At 43.2% G+C, this 14,438-nt stretch overlaps 1 protein-coding gene across 3 annotated transcripts in view; it reads right to left on the minus strand.

Annotated features, from left to right (window-relative positions):
• The window catches only part of LIAS (lipoic acid synthetase), a gene marked incomplete at both ends in the record, with an annotated part of 34,848 nt that overhangs the window by 14,076 nt on the left and 6,334 nt on the right, over positions 1–14,438 (minus strand). The window contains 6 exons of one of the 3 annotated variants that reach the window (XM_080697123.1): positions 668–738; positions 2,846–2,991; positions 6,408–6,536; positions 8,902–8,959; positions 9,044–9,200; positions 12,454–12,534. In XM_080697123.1, coding sequence (XP_080553249.1) covers positions 668–738; positions 2,846–2,991; positions 6,408–6,536; positions 8,902–8,959; positions 9,044–9,200; positions 12,454–12,534 — 642 coding nt within the window. The remainder of the gene's footprint in view (positions 1–667; positions 739–2,845; positions 2,992–6,407; positions 6,537–8,901; positions 8,960–9,043; positions 9,201–12,453; positions 12,535–14,438) is intronic. The other 2 variants (XM_080697124.1, XM_080697125.1) reach the window with 2 other exon arrangements.

Below are 14,438 nucleotides of genomic sequence, written 5' to 3' on the forward strand. Positions count from 1 at the left end.
ACTGTTGTTCCGCTTAGGTTGTGACCGACACACGGTAACTACTCTTCACAACCCTCTTGAATGAAGGAAGGAATGGATGCTCATACAGAAACAGAAACACTGGCTTTGCTTTCTTACTTCACTGCTACCTCTCACAACTCATAGCATGTCGCAGCATCACAAAGTGTCAGTGAGTGCAATTTTCTAATCTTTTAATTCTTTTCTACAGGTTCATTTGAGTTGTACAGTTTGGGGGGAGGGTGGCAAATAAGTGCCAGTGTGGCTGCTTTATGTAGATAAATAAAATGGAATAAAATGGAAATGGGGACTTATAAATATATATGAAACATTTTACTAAAAGGCCAGCAGTTTATTTTAACCTGTGGACAGTGAAGATTTAATTCAAATTATTAAAAAACATGCCGGGCATGGTGGCGCACGCTTATAATCCCTGAACTCGGGAGGCTGAGACAGAAGGATCACGCTGGTTCGAAGCCAGCCTCAGTTACTTAGTGAGGCTCTCAGCAACTTAAGTGAGACCCTGTTTCCAAATAAAATATAAAATGGGTCTGGGAGTATAGCCCGGAGGTAGAAAGCCTCTGGGTTCCACCCCCAGTACCACAAAAAAAAACCAAAACAAACAAACAAACAAACAAAAACATCTGGCAAGTGAAGATATCATCTATACCTTCAGGTGGCGCTTTGTTGGCTGCATATATTGTCCTAAAGTCAAACAGTCCACATCTGCTTCACGAAGCACTGGAAGAAAAGTAAGCACAGGTTATATTAGCAGGTATTTATTAGCATTAAAATTAACTTTCTGCAGCTAGGATATAGCGCAGTGGCAAAGTGCTTGCTTTGCAAATGCAGTGCCCTGAGTCCAATTCCCAGTTCCAAAAGAACACACAATAGCCGGGCGTGGTGGCGCACGCTTGTAATCCCTGCCCTTGGGAGGCTGAGACAGGAGGATCGTGCAGGTTCAAAGCCAGCCTCAGCTACTTAGTATAAAGCATAAAATAGGTCTGTGAGTGTAGCCTGGAGGAAGAAAGACCCTCGGGTTCCACTCTCAGTGCCACAACACACACACACACACACACACACACACACACACACACACACACACACACGACTGAAAAACAAAAGTTAAGAGCAACAAAAAATATTTTTTTCTAAGAAGTACTTCAAAATAATGTGAACATTTGCTACTTTAAAGTCTTCATGATGGGAAACAGGACTACACCTGTCCATTCAAACACATTTATGTGCAAGGGGGGCTGGGAACATAGCTCAGTGGGAGAATGCTTGCCTAGCATGACTGAGGCCCTGGGTTAAATCCCCAGAACCACCAAAAAACAAAAACAAATAACTTATGTGCCAGGAGGTAGAATAAGAAAACAGCTTAGCATGGTGAGGCACGCTTGGAATCCTTGGAGTCCTAATACTTGAGAGGCTGAGACAGGAGGCTCACAGTTGGTGGCTAGCTTCAGCTACTTAGTGAGGCCTTCTGCAACTTAATAAAATCTTGCTTCAAAATAAAGACTAAGCCGGGCGTGGTGGCGAACGCTTGTAATCCCGGCATTTGGGAGGCCGAGACTGGAGGATCGCGGTTCATGGACAGCCTCAGCTACTTAGTGAGGCCCTCTGCAACTCAGTAAGACCCGGTTTCAAAATAAAAAATAAAAAATAGGGCCAGGGCTGTAGCTCAGAGGTCGAATGCCCCTGGGTTCCATCCCCAGTACATAAGAATGATTAAAGTATTCATGTAGGGCTGACAATGTGCTTTGACTTCTGATGTTACCAGAGTCTTTCTAATAAACTACATGCAGTGTGTGGTAAAAAGCAGCATTTTTTTTTTTTTTTTGGTGGTACTGGAGATGGAACGTATCTACGAGCTATACCCCCAGCCCTATTTTTTAGTTATTTTTTTAATATTTTGAAACAGTGTCTCACTGAGTTGTGAAGGGCCTTGCTAAGTAGCTGAGGTTGTCCGCAAACCATGATCCTCCAGTCTGCCTCCCGAATGCTGGGATTACAAGCATGCGTGACCACACCCAGCTCAGCTTTTTTTTTTTTTTTTTTGGTGGTACTGGGGGTGGAACCCAGGGGCTTTTCTACCTCCAGGCTATACTCCCAGACATATTTTATACTTTTTGGAAACATGGTCTCATTTAGTGCTGAGAGTTTCACTAAGTAGCTGTGAGGCTGGCTTTGAACCTGTGCCATCCTCTTGTCTCAGCCTCCCAAACACTGGGATTACAAGAGTGCGCCACCACGCCCGACTTTTTTTTGTGTGTGTGTGGATGTTTTATTTTTTACTTTTTTTGTGGCACTAGGGCACTAGGGCTGGAACCCAGAGGCATTCTACCTCTGAGCTACATGCCCAGCCCTATTTTTTATTCTTTATTTTGAAACAGGGTCTAAGTTGCAGAGGGCCTCACTAAGTAGCTGAGGCTGTCCGCGAACTATGATCCTCCAGTCTCAGCCTCCCGAACCCTGGGATTACAAGCGTGCGCCACCACATCCACCTTTTTATTTGTGGATGAAATCACATTTTCACTGGATGAATGGGTGAGGAATAAAATGGGATACAAACTTCACATTCTGAGCTTTATATACATCACTCCATTAAGTTCTAAGAAAATATATTTCCTTTCATGTTGCTCTTTACCAGCATGTGATTTTTTTTTCTTTTAGGACTAGAGCCATGTGCATGCTAAGCACCGCTCTACTGATGAGCTACACCTGCAGCCTCAAATATTCTGTTCTTACTGGAATTTGCACATAAATTAAAGAGGGCCTTCAAATTGGGATTCCTTCTAGTTCTCAAATTAAATGGGAAAGATTTTTAATTTTTAAATTTGTTTACCTTTCATGGTTGCATATACTTGCTCATCACTCTCGCCTAAACCCAACATTATTGATGTTTTAGAAATAACACCTGGCTGAACCTCCTTGGCATGTTTTAGTACACGTAGAGACTGGTCAAAATTGGCCCGAGGATCACGAACTTTCCTGGAAAACAGTAGCGCTCTTGTCAGCAAAAGAACAACTTCAACCATGTACATAGTTATGCAAGCAACCTGAAAGACCAGAAAAGTACGTTCTGAACCTAATATTACATTAGCCAGTTTAGTGGTAGCATTTATATATAAAATGTTGACTTTGCCGGGCATGGTGGCGCACGCTTGTAATACCCGCGCTTGGGAGGCGGAGACAGGAGGATTGCGCAGGTTCGATGCCAGCCGTGCTGGCTTAAGAGACCCTGTTTCCAAATTTTAAAAAGTATAAAAATAGGTCTAGGAGTATAGCCCGGAGGTAGAAGGGTTTCCAGTAACCCTAGTACCACCAAAAAAAAAAAAAAAAAAAATGTTGACTTAAAGAAAAAAAGAAGCCGGGCATGGTGGCACACGCTTGTAATCCCAGCATTTGGGAGGCTGAAACCAGAGGATCAGTTTGAAGACAGCCTCAGCTACTTGGTGAGGCCCTTTGCAACTCAGTGAGACCCTATTTCAAGATAAAGAATAAAAAATAGGGCTGAGGTGTAGCTTGGAGGTAGATGCCCCTGGGTTCCATCCCCAGTGCCACACACACACACACACACACACACACACACACACGCCTCAGTGGGTTCCCTGTCAACTTTTGAGCCCTTTTAAGCCAAGGACAAAGAAAACTAGAAGAAATCACCTCAGTTTATACATTAAAAAATCAGAAGCTGGTGTGATAACACATATTTGTAATCCTAGTTCTTGAGAGGCTGAGACAGGAGGATCAGGTTTGCAGCCAGCCTCAACTACTTAGTGAGAGGCCCTCTGCAACTTAGTGAGACTCTGTTTCAAAATAAAAAATAAAAAATTGAGCCAGGCGTGGTGGTGTACACTTGTAATCCCCGTGCTTGGGACGTTGAGACAGGACAATCACGCAGGTTCGAAGCCAGCCTCGGCTACTTAGTGAGGCTCTCAGCAACTTAGTGAGACCATTTCCAAATAAAGTATAAAATAGGTCTGGGAGTGTAGCCCGAAGGTAGAAAAGCCCCTGGGTTCCACCCCCAGTACTACAGACACACACACACACACACACACACACACACACACACACACGGAGTAGGGTGTGGTGGTGCACACTTGTAACCCCAGCATTTGGAAGGCTGAGATGGGAGGATAACAGTTTGCAGACAGCCTCAGCTACTACTTAGTGAGGCCCTTTGCAACTCAGTGAGACCCTGTTTCAAAATAAAGAATAAAAAAATCGGACTAGGGGTGTAGCTTGGAGGTAGAATGCCTCTGGGTTCTATCCCTGGTACCACAAAAAAAATAAAAATAAAATAAAATAAAATGGGAAAAGAGCAGAAGATAGACAATATTGGTAACAAAGAAAAAACTAAGATGAAACCACATTTCAGGGGTTGAAACTTTTCGGTTCTTTTCTAAAGACTAAGCTGCCCCCTGCTGGTAAGTATAGAACATTGCATTGGTGGTGAAGAAAAAAAGAGATTCTGGAATCTTCATTGGAAAGGATAATGTTTCTTAAGTGAAACCAGGGAAACTGGCACCCACTGCTGGCGGTATCAGGACAGGGTTGGCAGAAGCTGAGTGCCAGACTTCAACAATGGCGAACCATCCTGGTTTACACGTCAAGAAAGTCCAAATGCCAGAAAGTTGCTCGTGATAAACCAGCATTCATTTGATCCGAATGCAGCTTTTATTTCCAGAGATTGATTTGTAAATCAGCGAATAGAAGAAAAATTATGAATTAAAACACAAAACAACTTACAAAGTTATGAACTTTTTTTGTGGTACTGGGGGTGAAACCCAGGGGCTTTTCTACCTTCGGGCTACACTCCCAGACCTATTTTATATTTTATTTTGAAACAGGGTCTCACTAACTTGCTGAGAGCCTCGTTAAGTAGCTGAGGCTGGTTTTGTAGCTGAGGCTGGTTGCAATCCTCCTGTCTCAGCCTTCCAAGTGCTGGGATTATAAGCGTGTACCACCACGCCTGGCCAAAGTTATGAGCTTTTAAAAGGATTTTCTCACTGAATTTACTTTTTTTGTGTGTGTGTGGGTCTGTGGATGGAACCCAGGGGCATTTGACCTCTGCGCTTACACCCCCTTGCCTTATTTTTTATTCTGTATTTTGAAACAGGGTCTCACTAAGTTGCGGAGGGCCTTATTAAGTAGCTGAGGTTGTCTGCAAACCCCGATCCTCTGGTCTCAGCCTCCCAAATGCTGGGAATCCAAGTGTGCGCCCTCATTCCTAGTTCTATTTTTTTTTAATTTTTTTTTTTTTTTTTTTTTTTTGGTGGTACTGGGGTTCCTGGAAGCCCTTCTACCTCCGGGCTACACTCCCGGACCTATTTTTACATTTTTATTTGGAAACAGGGTCTCCTAAGCCAGCGCGCACGGCTGGCTTTCGAACCTGCGCGATCCTCCTGTCTCTGCCTCCCAAGCACGGGGATTACAAGCGTGCACCACCACGCCCGGCTAAAAATTTTTTGAAACAGGGTCTCACTGAGTTGCAAAGTGCCTTCCTAAGTAGCTGAGGCTGTCTGTGAACTGCGATCCTCCAGTCTCCACCTCCTGAATGCTGAGAATCCAAGCGTGTACCACCACGCCTGGCCCTTACCACTGAATTTAAGTTATACTCTATAATGTTTTTGATTTAGAAAAGGTAGAAATATTAGTTACTGTTTAAAATAACCTCTTTTAGGTTCTCTGATAAAGAATAATGGATAGAAGCTAATAACTAAATTGCTGGGGCTGACCTTGAACCTGTGATCCTCCTGTCTCAACCTTAATTTTCACTTTCCTGAAATTGGAATATAGTCATTGGGTAGAATAACAGTCCTTAATTATTCTTAATTACTGAAATTGTTGGGAAGATGGAGAAAAACAAAGCATAGTTAGTAATATCAACTTTAGCATGTTTGTTTACATGTATAAATATAGACACCGAGGCAGTAGTAACATATTACTAGGTTGAAAACATGTTTTAAGTTTGTGCTATTTTTGTTGGCATTACTTTCTGATTTTGCTGTAAGAGATGAAGGAAAAGCCGGGCGTGGTGGCGCACGCTTGTAATCCCCGCGCTTGGGAGGCTGAGACAGGAGGATCGCGCAGGTTCAAAGCCAGCCTCAGCTACTTAGTGAGGCTCTCAGCAACTTAGTGAGACCCTGTTTTCAAATAAAATAGAAAAAGGTCTGGGAGTATAGCACGGAGGTAGAAAGCCCCTGGGTTCCACCCCCAGTACCACCAAAAAAAAAAAAAAAAAAGAGATGAAGGAAAAGAGTAACAGAAGGAAAACATGGGAAGAAGGAGGGAAGGAAAAGGGTGTTTACTTTGTACAAAGTTCACCCCTGCCCTGAAAATTGAGAATACGGAGCACACTCTGACCCTCTTCATTTCCAACATTAATCTGTACATGTAATCACCTTTGTAATTCTGGAACTGTTTCTATATTATGTGCGTACACATCTAATCCCGACAAAGCAACTTTTTCTATTGCTTTAAGATCTCCTCGGAAATCAGGCGTGAGGCATTCCACAAGAATTTTTGGATTCCTAGGAGGGGAAAAAAAAGATTGAACTGAGAAAAGAACAGGCAAACTGTTGTTCCAAAAATTTATCAATACTTATCAAGTGTGAGCTTCAACGTAGTAATCTTTAGAACTTTGCTAAGAAAAGCACTGACATAGGCTCATATAGAACAATTACATAAAAAGCATAGACCCAGAACATCAAACCACATGTACACAATGGTAAAAACACATCTGCATGCAGATAACAACCAGAATAAGCTTTGAAATTCTACTGACTCTTGCTTCCACTTTGATTTCTTTTACAATTCATCAAATAGCACCCTCTTCACTTTTTCTAGGCAAATCTTTCACGAGTGCGTGGGTTTTAAAAACTATTTTCTGGGTTGCGGAGTCATGAGCTTTGCGTAAATGAAGTACAAGCTAACCATTAATCTTCTGTTTATATTGTGGCTATGTCTATTCATTCAAGCATTATAATGTGAACTAGGTCACAGAGCTATTTCTTTGACACTAGCAGAAATGATTTGGAGAGCTGACAAACTATTTCCACAACCAATGGCAAAGTGAAGCTGTTCCCTGAGAGAACAGATAAAAAAGACCACACAGGCACACACCCTCTCGTGAATACAAGAGATGTTGAAAGAAAATATGCTGTAACTTACTGTTGCGGGGTTTTGGTTTTTTTTTTTTTTTGCAGGTTTAGGCATGGAATCCAGAGGTATCCTACCTCCGAGCTACGCCCCCTGGCCTATGTTTTATTCTTTATTTTTATTTTTTTATTTTTTGGTGGTACTGGGAATGAAACCCAGAGGCCTTCTACCTCCGGGCTACACTCCCAGACCTATTTTATATTTTATTTGGAAACAGGGTCTCTTAAACCAGCTGAGGCTGGCTTCAAACCTATGCGATCCTCCTGTCTCAGCCTCCCAAGCACTGGGATTACAGGCATGCGCCACCACGCCTGGCTCTTATTCTTTATTTTAATACAGGGTATCACTAAGTTGCAGAGGGCCTCACTAAGTAGCCGAGGCTGTCCGCAAACCACGATCCTCCGGTCTCAGCCTCCCGAATGCTAGGTTTACAAGTGTGCGCCACCACGCCAGGCTCTCACTTACTGTTTTTTTAAAAATTGCAAACTGAAACCCATTAGTGGCTTGTGAAAGAAATTTAGTGGATGGCAAACATATTTATTAAATGACCGATAATAAATGGTAAACTAGAAAATATTGGGGAATCAATGGAAAAATATTTACTAAGTCTGATAAATTAGCACCGAGTTAAAGTAAATGACGATTGCTTCTTTTTAATACTTTTCAAGTGCATGGATTCAAATATTAATAAACATATGGATTATGGGTAAAATTCTCAGCACATTTGAATATAGATACAACTGGTATCAAGACTCTTTTTTGTGTGTGTGGTACTGGGGATGGAACCCAGGGGCTTTTCTACCTTCGGACTACACTCCCAGACCTATTTTATACTTTATTTCGAAACAGGGTCTCACTAAGTTGCTGAGAGCCTTACTAAGTCACTGAGGCTGGCTTTGAACCTGCGTGATCCTCCTGTCTCAGCCTCCCAAGCACGGGTATTACAAGTGTGCGCCACCACGCCCAGCTTTTTATTCTTTATTTTGAAACAGGGTCTCACTGGCCCAAGTAGTAGCTGAGGCTGTCTGCAATTTGCAATCCTCCTGTCTCAGACTCCCTAGCGCTGGGATTACAAGCGTACACCACCATGCCCAGCTTTTCTTCTTCTTTTTTTTTTTTTTTTTTGGTGGTACTGGGGTTCCTGGAAGCCCTTCTACCTCCGGGCTACACTCCCAGACCTCTTTTTACATTTTATATTTGGAAACAGGGTCTCCTAAGCCAGCGCGCGCGGCTGGCTTCGAACCTGCGCGATCCTCCTGTCTCTGCCTCCCAAGCGCGGGGATTACAAGCGTGCGCCACCACGCCCGGCCTTTTTTTTTTTTTTTTTGAGGGTCTGTCTGGGGATGGAACCCAGGGGCATCTGACCTCCGAGCTATACCCCCTGCCCTATTTTTTATTCTTTATTTTGAAACCTGGTCTCACTGAGTTGCAAAGGGCCACACTAAGTAGCTGAGGCTGTCCATGAACCACGGTCCTCTGGTCTCAGCCTCCCAAATGCTGGGATTACAAGCATGTGTCCCCATGCCCGGCTCTATTCTTTATTTTGAAACAAGGTCTTACTGAATGGCAGAGAGCCTTACTAAGTAATTCAGGCTGCTCACGAACCCAGATCCTCGTCTCAGCCTCCCAAATGCTGGAATTACAAACTTACAAGCGTGCACCTCCACACCCGGCTTATCAAGGCTTTTAAGTCCAAAAATGTCCTAAAATTATACAAATAAATGCAAAAACAAGTACCTTTCCTTTAGGTATGACACAGTCTTTGCAATGTGCTCCGCTCCTCCATCAGGTAAATCTAGAAAGAAGAATCAACTGCTCAAGAGGATGACACAACCTAGAAGAAGCCAGCGCCTGGAGGAGGCCATGACCCCACACTAACCATCGCGATCCACGGAGGTCAGCACAACGTAATCCAGTCCCCACTCTGCAATCGCCTTTGCAGTGTTGTAGGGCTCCTCGGCATCCAGGGGAGGTGGGTTTCTTGCCGTCTTAACAGAACAAAATCTGCAGCCTCTTGTACATGTGTCGCCCATGAGCTAAAATAAAAATGTTACTTTTGTGTGTGTGTGTGGTACTGGGTATGGGACAAGGAGCATTCTACCTCTGAGCTACACCTCTAGCCCTCTTTTATATTGAAACAGGGTCTCACTCAGTCGCGGAGGGCCTCATTAGGATGCTGAAGCTGTCCTCAAAACGGCAATCCTCCTGTCTCAGCCTCCCAAGACCTAGGATTACAAGCATGCATCACCATGCCTCTCAAGATGTTACAGTTTATTTACTTATTTGTTTTTGTGGCACTGGGGATGGAACCCAGGGGCATTCTACCTCCAAGCTACATTACCAGCCCTATTTTTTTATTCTTTACTTTGAAACAGGTTCTCACTGAGATGCAAAGGGCCTCACTAAGTAGCTGAGGCTGTCTGTGAACTGCGATCCTCCTGTCTCGGCCTCCTGAATGCTGGGATTACAAGTATGCACCACCATGCCCGGCTAGGATGTTACAATTTAAATCAAATAGACATACCGGGCGTGGTGGCGCACGCTTGTAATCCCCACGCTTGGGAGGCTGAGACAGGAGGATTGCGCAGGTTCGAAGCCAGCCTCAGCTACTGAGTGAGGCTCTCAGCAACTTAGTGAGACCCTGTTTCCAAATAAAGTATAAAATAGGTCTGGGAGTATAGCCTGGAGGTAGAAAGCCTCTGGGTTCCACCCCCCAGTGCCACCAAAAAAAAAAAAAAAAAAAAAAATCAAATAGACAAATGACTCTCAAAAATATGCATTGAAAACAAGTTGTAAAGAATGTAAACAGTTGGCCAGGTGTGGTGGCACATGCTTGTAATCCCAGCATTTGGGAGGTGGAGATTGGAGGATCATGGTTTTTTGTTTTGTTTTGTTTTGTTTTGTTTGTTTTCCAGGTCTGGGGATGGAACCCAGGGGCATTCAACCTCCGAGCTACACCCCCTGCCCTATTTTTTTTATTCTTTATTTTGAAACCGGGTTTCACTGAGTTGCAGAGGGCCTCATAAGTAGCTGAGGCTGTCCGTGAACCACGATCCTCCAGGTCTCAGCCTCCCGAATGCTGGGATTACAAGCGTGCGCCACCATGCCTGGCAGGATCATGGTTTGTGGCTAGCCTCAGCTACTTATTGAGGCTCCTTGCAACTCAGTGAGACACTTTTTCAAAAATGAAGAATAAAAAATTTGGGTGGGGATGTCACTCAGAGGTAGAATGCCCCTGGGTTCCATCCCCAGTACCAAAAAAAAAAAAAAAAAAAGTAAACAGAAACACTAAAAAATTAAATAATATATAAATAAGGAATATAAATATGCATGGTAAAACTAGAAAAAAGGAACTCAGAATAAGTAGTGTTAAGGAAAGAGGAGAGGGAATCAGATCAAGAAAGAACATATAATTTACATTTTTTGGCAGGGGGTGAGGTGGGGTGCTAGGGATTGAAACTAGAGGCATACAACCTTTGTACCATATCCCTAGTCCATTTTTATTTTGAAACAGGGTCTTGCTAACTTGCTGATGGTTTTGCTGAGTTGCTAAGGCTGCCCTTGCACTTGTGTCCCTCTTGTCTCAGCCTCCCAAGTACTGGCCAGAAGTGTGCTACTGTGCCCAGCTCACATAATTTAACCTTAAAAGTTTAATTAAAGCCGGGTATGATGGCACACACTTGTATTCCCAGTACTTGATAGGATGAGATAGGAGGACTGCATGTTTGAGAACAGCCTCAGTAAGCAGTAAGACTCTCATCCACTTAATGAGTCTTTGTTTAAAAATAAATGTACAATCAGCTGGGGGTATAGCTCAGAGGTAGAATGTCCCTGGGCTCAATCCTCAGTCACACACACACACACACACACACACACACACTCAATTCAGTTTAGGCCAGATGTGGTGGTTAGTGCCTGTAATCCAAGTAGCTGGGTGGCTTACAGGTTCAAGGCTAGCTTCAGAAACTTAGCAAAATAAATAATTAAAAAAGGCTGGGCCTGGCCTGGTGGCACATGCTTGTAATTCCAGCATTCAGGAGTTTCACAGTTCAAGACCAGCCTCAGCTACCTAGTGAGGCCTCTTGCAACTAACTAAGACTGGGCTGGGGGTGTAGCTCAGAGGTAGAATGTCACTGAGTTCCATCCCCACTACCACAAAAAAAAAAAAAAAAAAAAAAGCTGAGATGTAGCTCAGAGGTAGAAAGACCTGACTTTGATTCCCAGTACCAAAAAAAAAAAAAAAACCAATTGTCTGCCTGTTGTTGGGTGTGGTGGCGCAGGCTTATAATCCCTATGCTTGGGAGGCGGAGACAGGAGGATCATGTAGTTTCGAAGCCACGCTGGCTTAAGAGACCCTGTTTCCAAATAAAAATATTTTTAAAGAAAATAGGTGTCTGGGAGTGTGGCCCAAAGGTAGAAGGGTTTCCAGGAACCCCAGTACCACCAAAAAGAAAATTAAAATAAATAAAAATTTAGCCGGGCGTGGTGGCGCACGCTTGTAATCCCCACGCTTGGGAGGCAGAAACAGGAGGATCGCGCAGGTTCGAAGCCAGCCGCGCTGGCTTAGGAGACCCTGTTTCCAAATAAAAATGTAAAAATAGGTCTGGGAGTGTAGCCCGGAGGTAGAAGGGCTTCCAGGAACCCCAGTACCACCAAAAATAAAATAAAATAAAATTAAATTAAATTAAATTTAAAAAAATTTAATTTAAAAGTCAGACATAGTGGCACACATCTGTAATCCCTGTACTTGGGAAGCTAAGACAGGAGGATTGCAGTTTTAAGGACAGCCTCAGCAAATAGTGAGACCTTCATCAATCTAAAAAGACCCTGTTTCCAAATAAAAACTAAAACTGGAAGCTGGGCGTAGTGACACACGCTTGTAATCCCAGCATTTGGGAGGCTGAGACAGGAGGACTGCAGTTCACAGATAGCCTCAGCTACTTAATGAGGCCCTTTGCAACTCAGTGAGAGACCCTGCTTCAAAATAAAGACTAAAATATAGGGGTGGGGGTATAGCTCAAACATAGAACACCCCTGGGTTCCATCCCCAGTACTGAAAAAAAAAAAAAAAAAGGGATTCCTTTGGGGGAGAGAGGGTTGGTAATAGGGACTGAACCCAGAGGCATTCTACCTCTGAGTTATACCCTCAGTCCTATTTTATTGTTTATTCTGAAACAGGATCTCACTAAATAATGAATAATCTGACCAGAAGTTAATACTGCACATTTTTAACATAAAAGATTCCCTTTCCCTCTCTAGATTAAAGTCTGGAGGTTAGGCTGCCCTTACCATGATGGTGGCTGTGGCGGTAGCATATTCTCCGCCTCCCCAGCACTCTCCAATATTGGGACATCGAGCTTCCTCACATACCTAGGAATAAAAGGGAATACAATCACATTGAAAATATCCACCAACTGAATAATTAATGATTAGATTTTTTGTGTGTGTGTGTGGTACTGGGGTTCCTGGAAGCCCTTCTACCTTTGGGCTACACTCCCAGACCTATTTTATACTTTTTTATTTTTGGAAACAGGGTCTCTTAAGCCAGCAGGGCTGGCTTCAAACCTGCGCGATCCTCCTGTCTCCACCTCCCAAGCGCGGGGATTACAAGCGTGTGCCACCACGCCCGGCCTATGATTAGATATTTTAAGCTGCCTATTGCATAAACATTTTTTGAAGAAAGTCAGCATTCAAAAATACCATCAAACTGGGGGGCTAAGACAGGAGAATCACAGGTTTGTGACCAGACTCAGCTACTTTGTGAGGCCCTCTGCAATTTAGTGAGACTCTGTTTCAAAATAAAGAATAGAGCCAGGCTTAGTGGCGCATGCTTATAATCCCAGTACTTGGGAGGCTGAGACAGGAGGATCGCACAGGTTCAAAGGCAGCCTCAGCCACTTAGTGAGGCTCTCAGCAACTTTGTGAGACCCTGTTTCCAAATAAAATAGAAAATAGGTCTGGGAGTGTAGCCTGAAGGTAGAAAGCCTCTGGGTTCCACCCCCCAGAACCACACACACACACAAAAAAAAAAAAAAAAAAAAAAAAAGAAAGAAAGAAAGAAAGAAAGAAAGAAAGAAAGAAAGAATAGAAAATAGAGCTGAAGGTGTAGCTTGGAAGTAGAATGCCCCTGGGTTCCATCCCCAGTACTGCAAAAAATAAACAAATAAAAATAAATAAAAAATCATTAAGCTGCCAAACTATTATGATCTTACTTTGTGTGCATGTTTATGGTGCTAGGGATAAAAACCAGGGGCATTCTACCTCCAAGCTACGTACACAAACCCTTTCATTTTTTATTTGGAAAAAAAAGTTTTGCTAAGTTACTAAGAACTTTGCTAAGTTGCTGAGGTTGTCCTTGAACCTGCAATCCAAGTAAGGGGACTACAGGTGTGTGCCACCATGCCCCACTCATTTTTCCCAGGGGCATTCTACCTGGAAGCTACATGCAGTCTTATTTTTTATTATTTATTTTTGTTTTTATTTAATTCTATTTTATTTGCAGTACTGGAGATGTAACTTAGGGGCATTCTACCTTCGAGCTATACCTCTAGCCCTTTTTTTTTTGTTTATTCTTTTTTTTTTTTTTTTTTTTTGAAACAGGGTCTCACTAAGTTGTAGAGGGCCTCCCTAAGTAGCTGAGGCTGTCCACGAACCCAGATCGTCCTGTCTCAGCCTCCCAAATGCTGGGATTACAAGTATGTGCCACCACGCCCAGCTTATTCTTTATTTTTGGAAAAAAGGGTTTAACTAAGTTGCAGAGGGCCTCACTAAATAGCTGAGACTGCCCGTGAACCTGCAATCCTCCTATCATGACCTCCCAAGTACTGGGATTACAAGGGTGCACTACCATGCATGGCTGAAAGTATATATGTATACTTTCAGCCATGTATAAATATATATATAATTTTGTGTGGTACTGGGGGTGGAACCCAGGGGCTTTTCTACCTCTGGGCTATACTCCCAGACCTATTTTATACTTTATTTGGAAACAGCATCTTACTAAGTTGCTGAGAGCCTCACTAAGTAGCTGAGGCTGGCTTTAAACCTATGCGATTATCCTGTCTCAGCCTCCCAAGAGCTGGGATTACAAGCATGTGCCACCATGCCCAGCAAGGATATTTATATTAAACATATTAAACAGCTAAAATTGTATGGTTTTTTTGTTTGTTTGTTTGTTTGGTTTTTTTGGTGGTACTGGGGTTCCTGGAAGCCCTTCTACCTCCGGGATACACCCCCACGGGCTACACTCCCAGACCTATTTTTTAACTTTTTTA

Source organism: Muscardinus avellanarius (assembly GCF_963383645.1).
Source record: "Muscardinus avellanarius genome assembly, chromosome: 6".
Lineage (NCBI taxonomy): Eukaryota > Metazoa > Chordata > Mammalia > Rodentia > Gliridae > Muscardinus > Muscardinus avellanarius.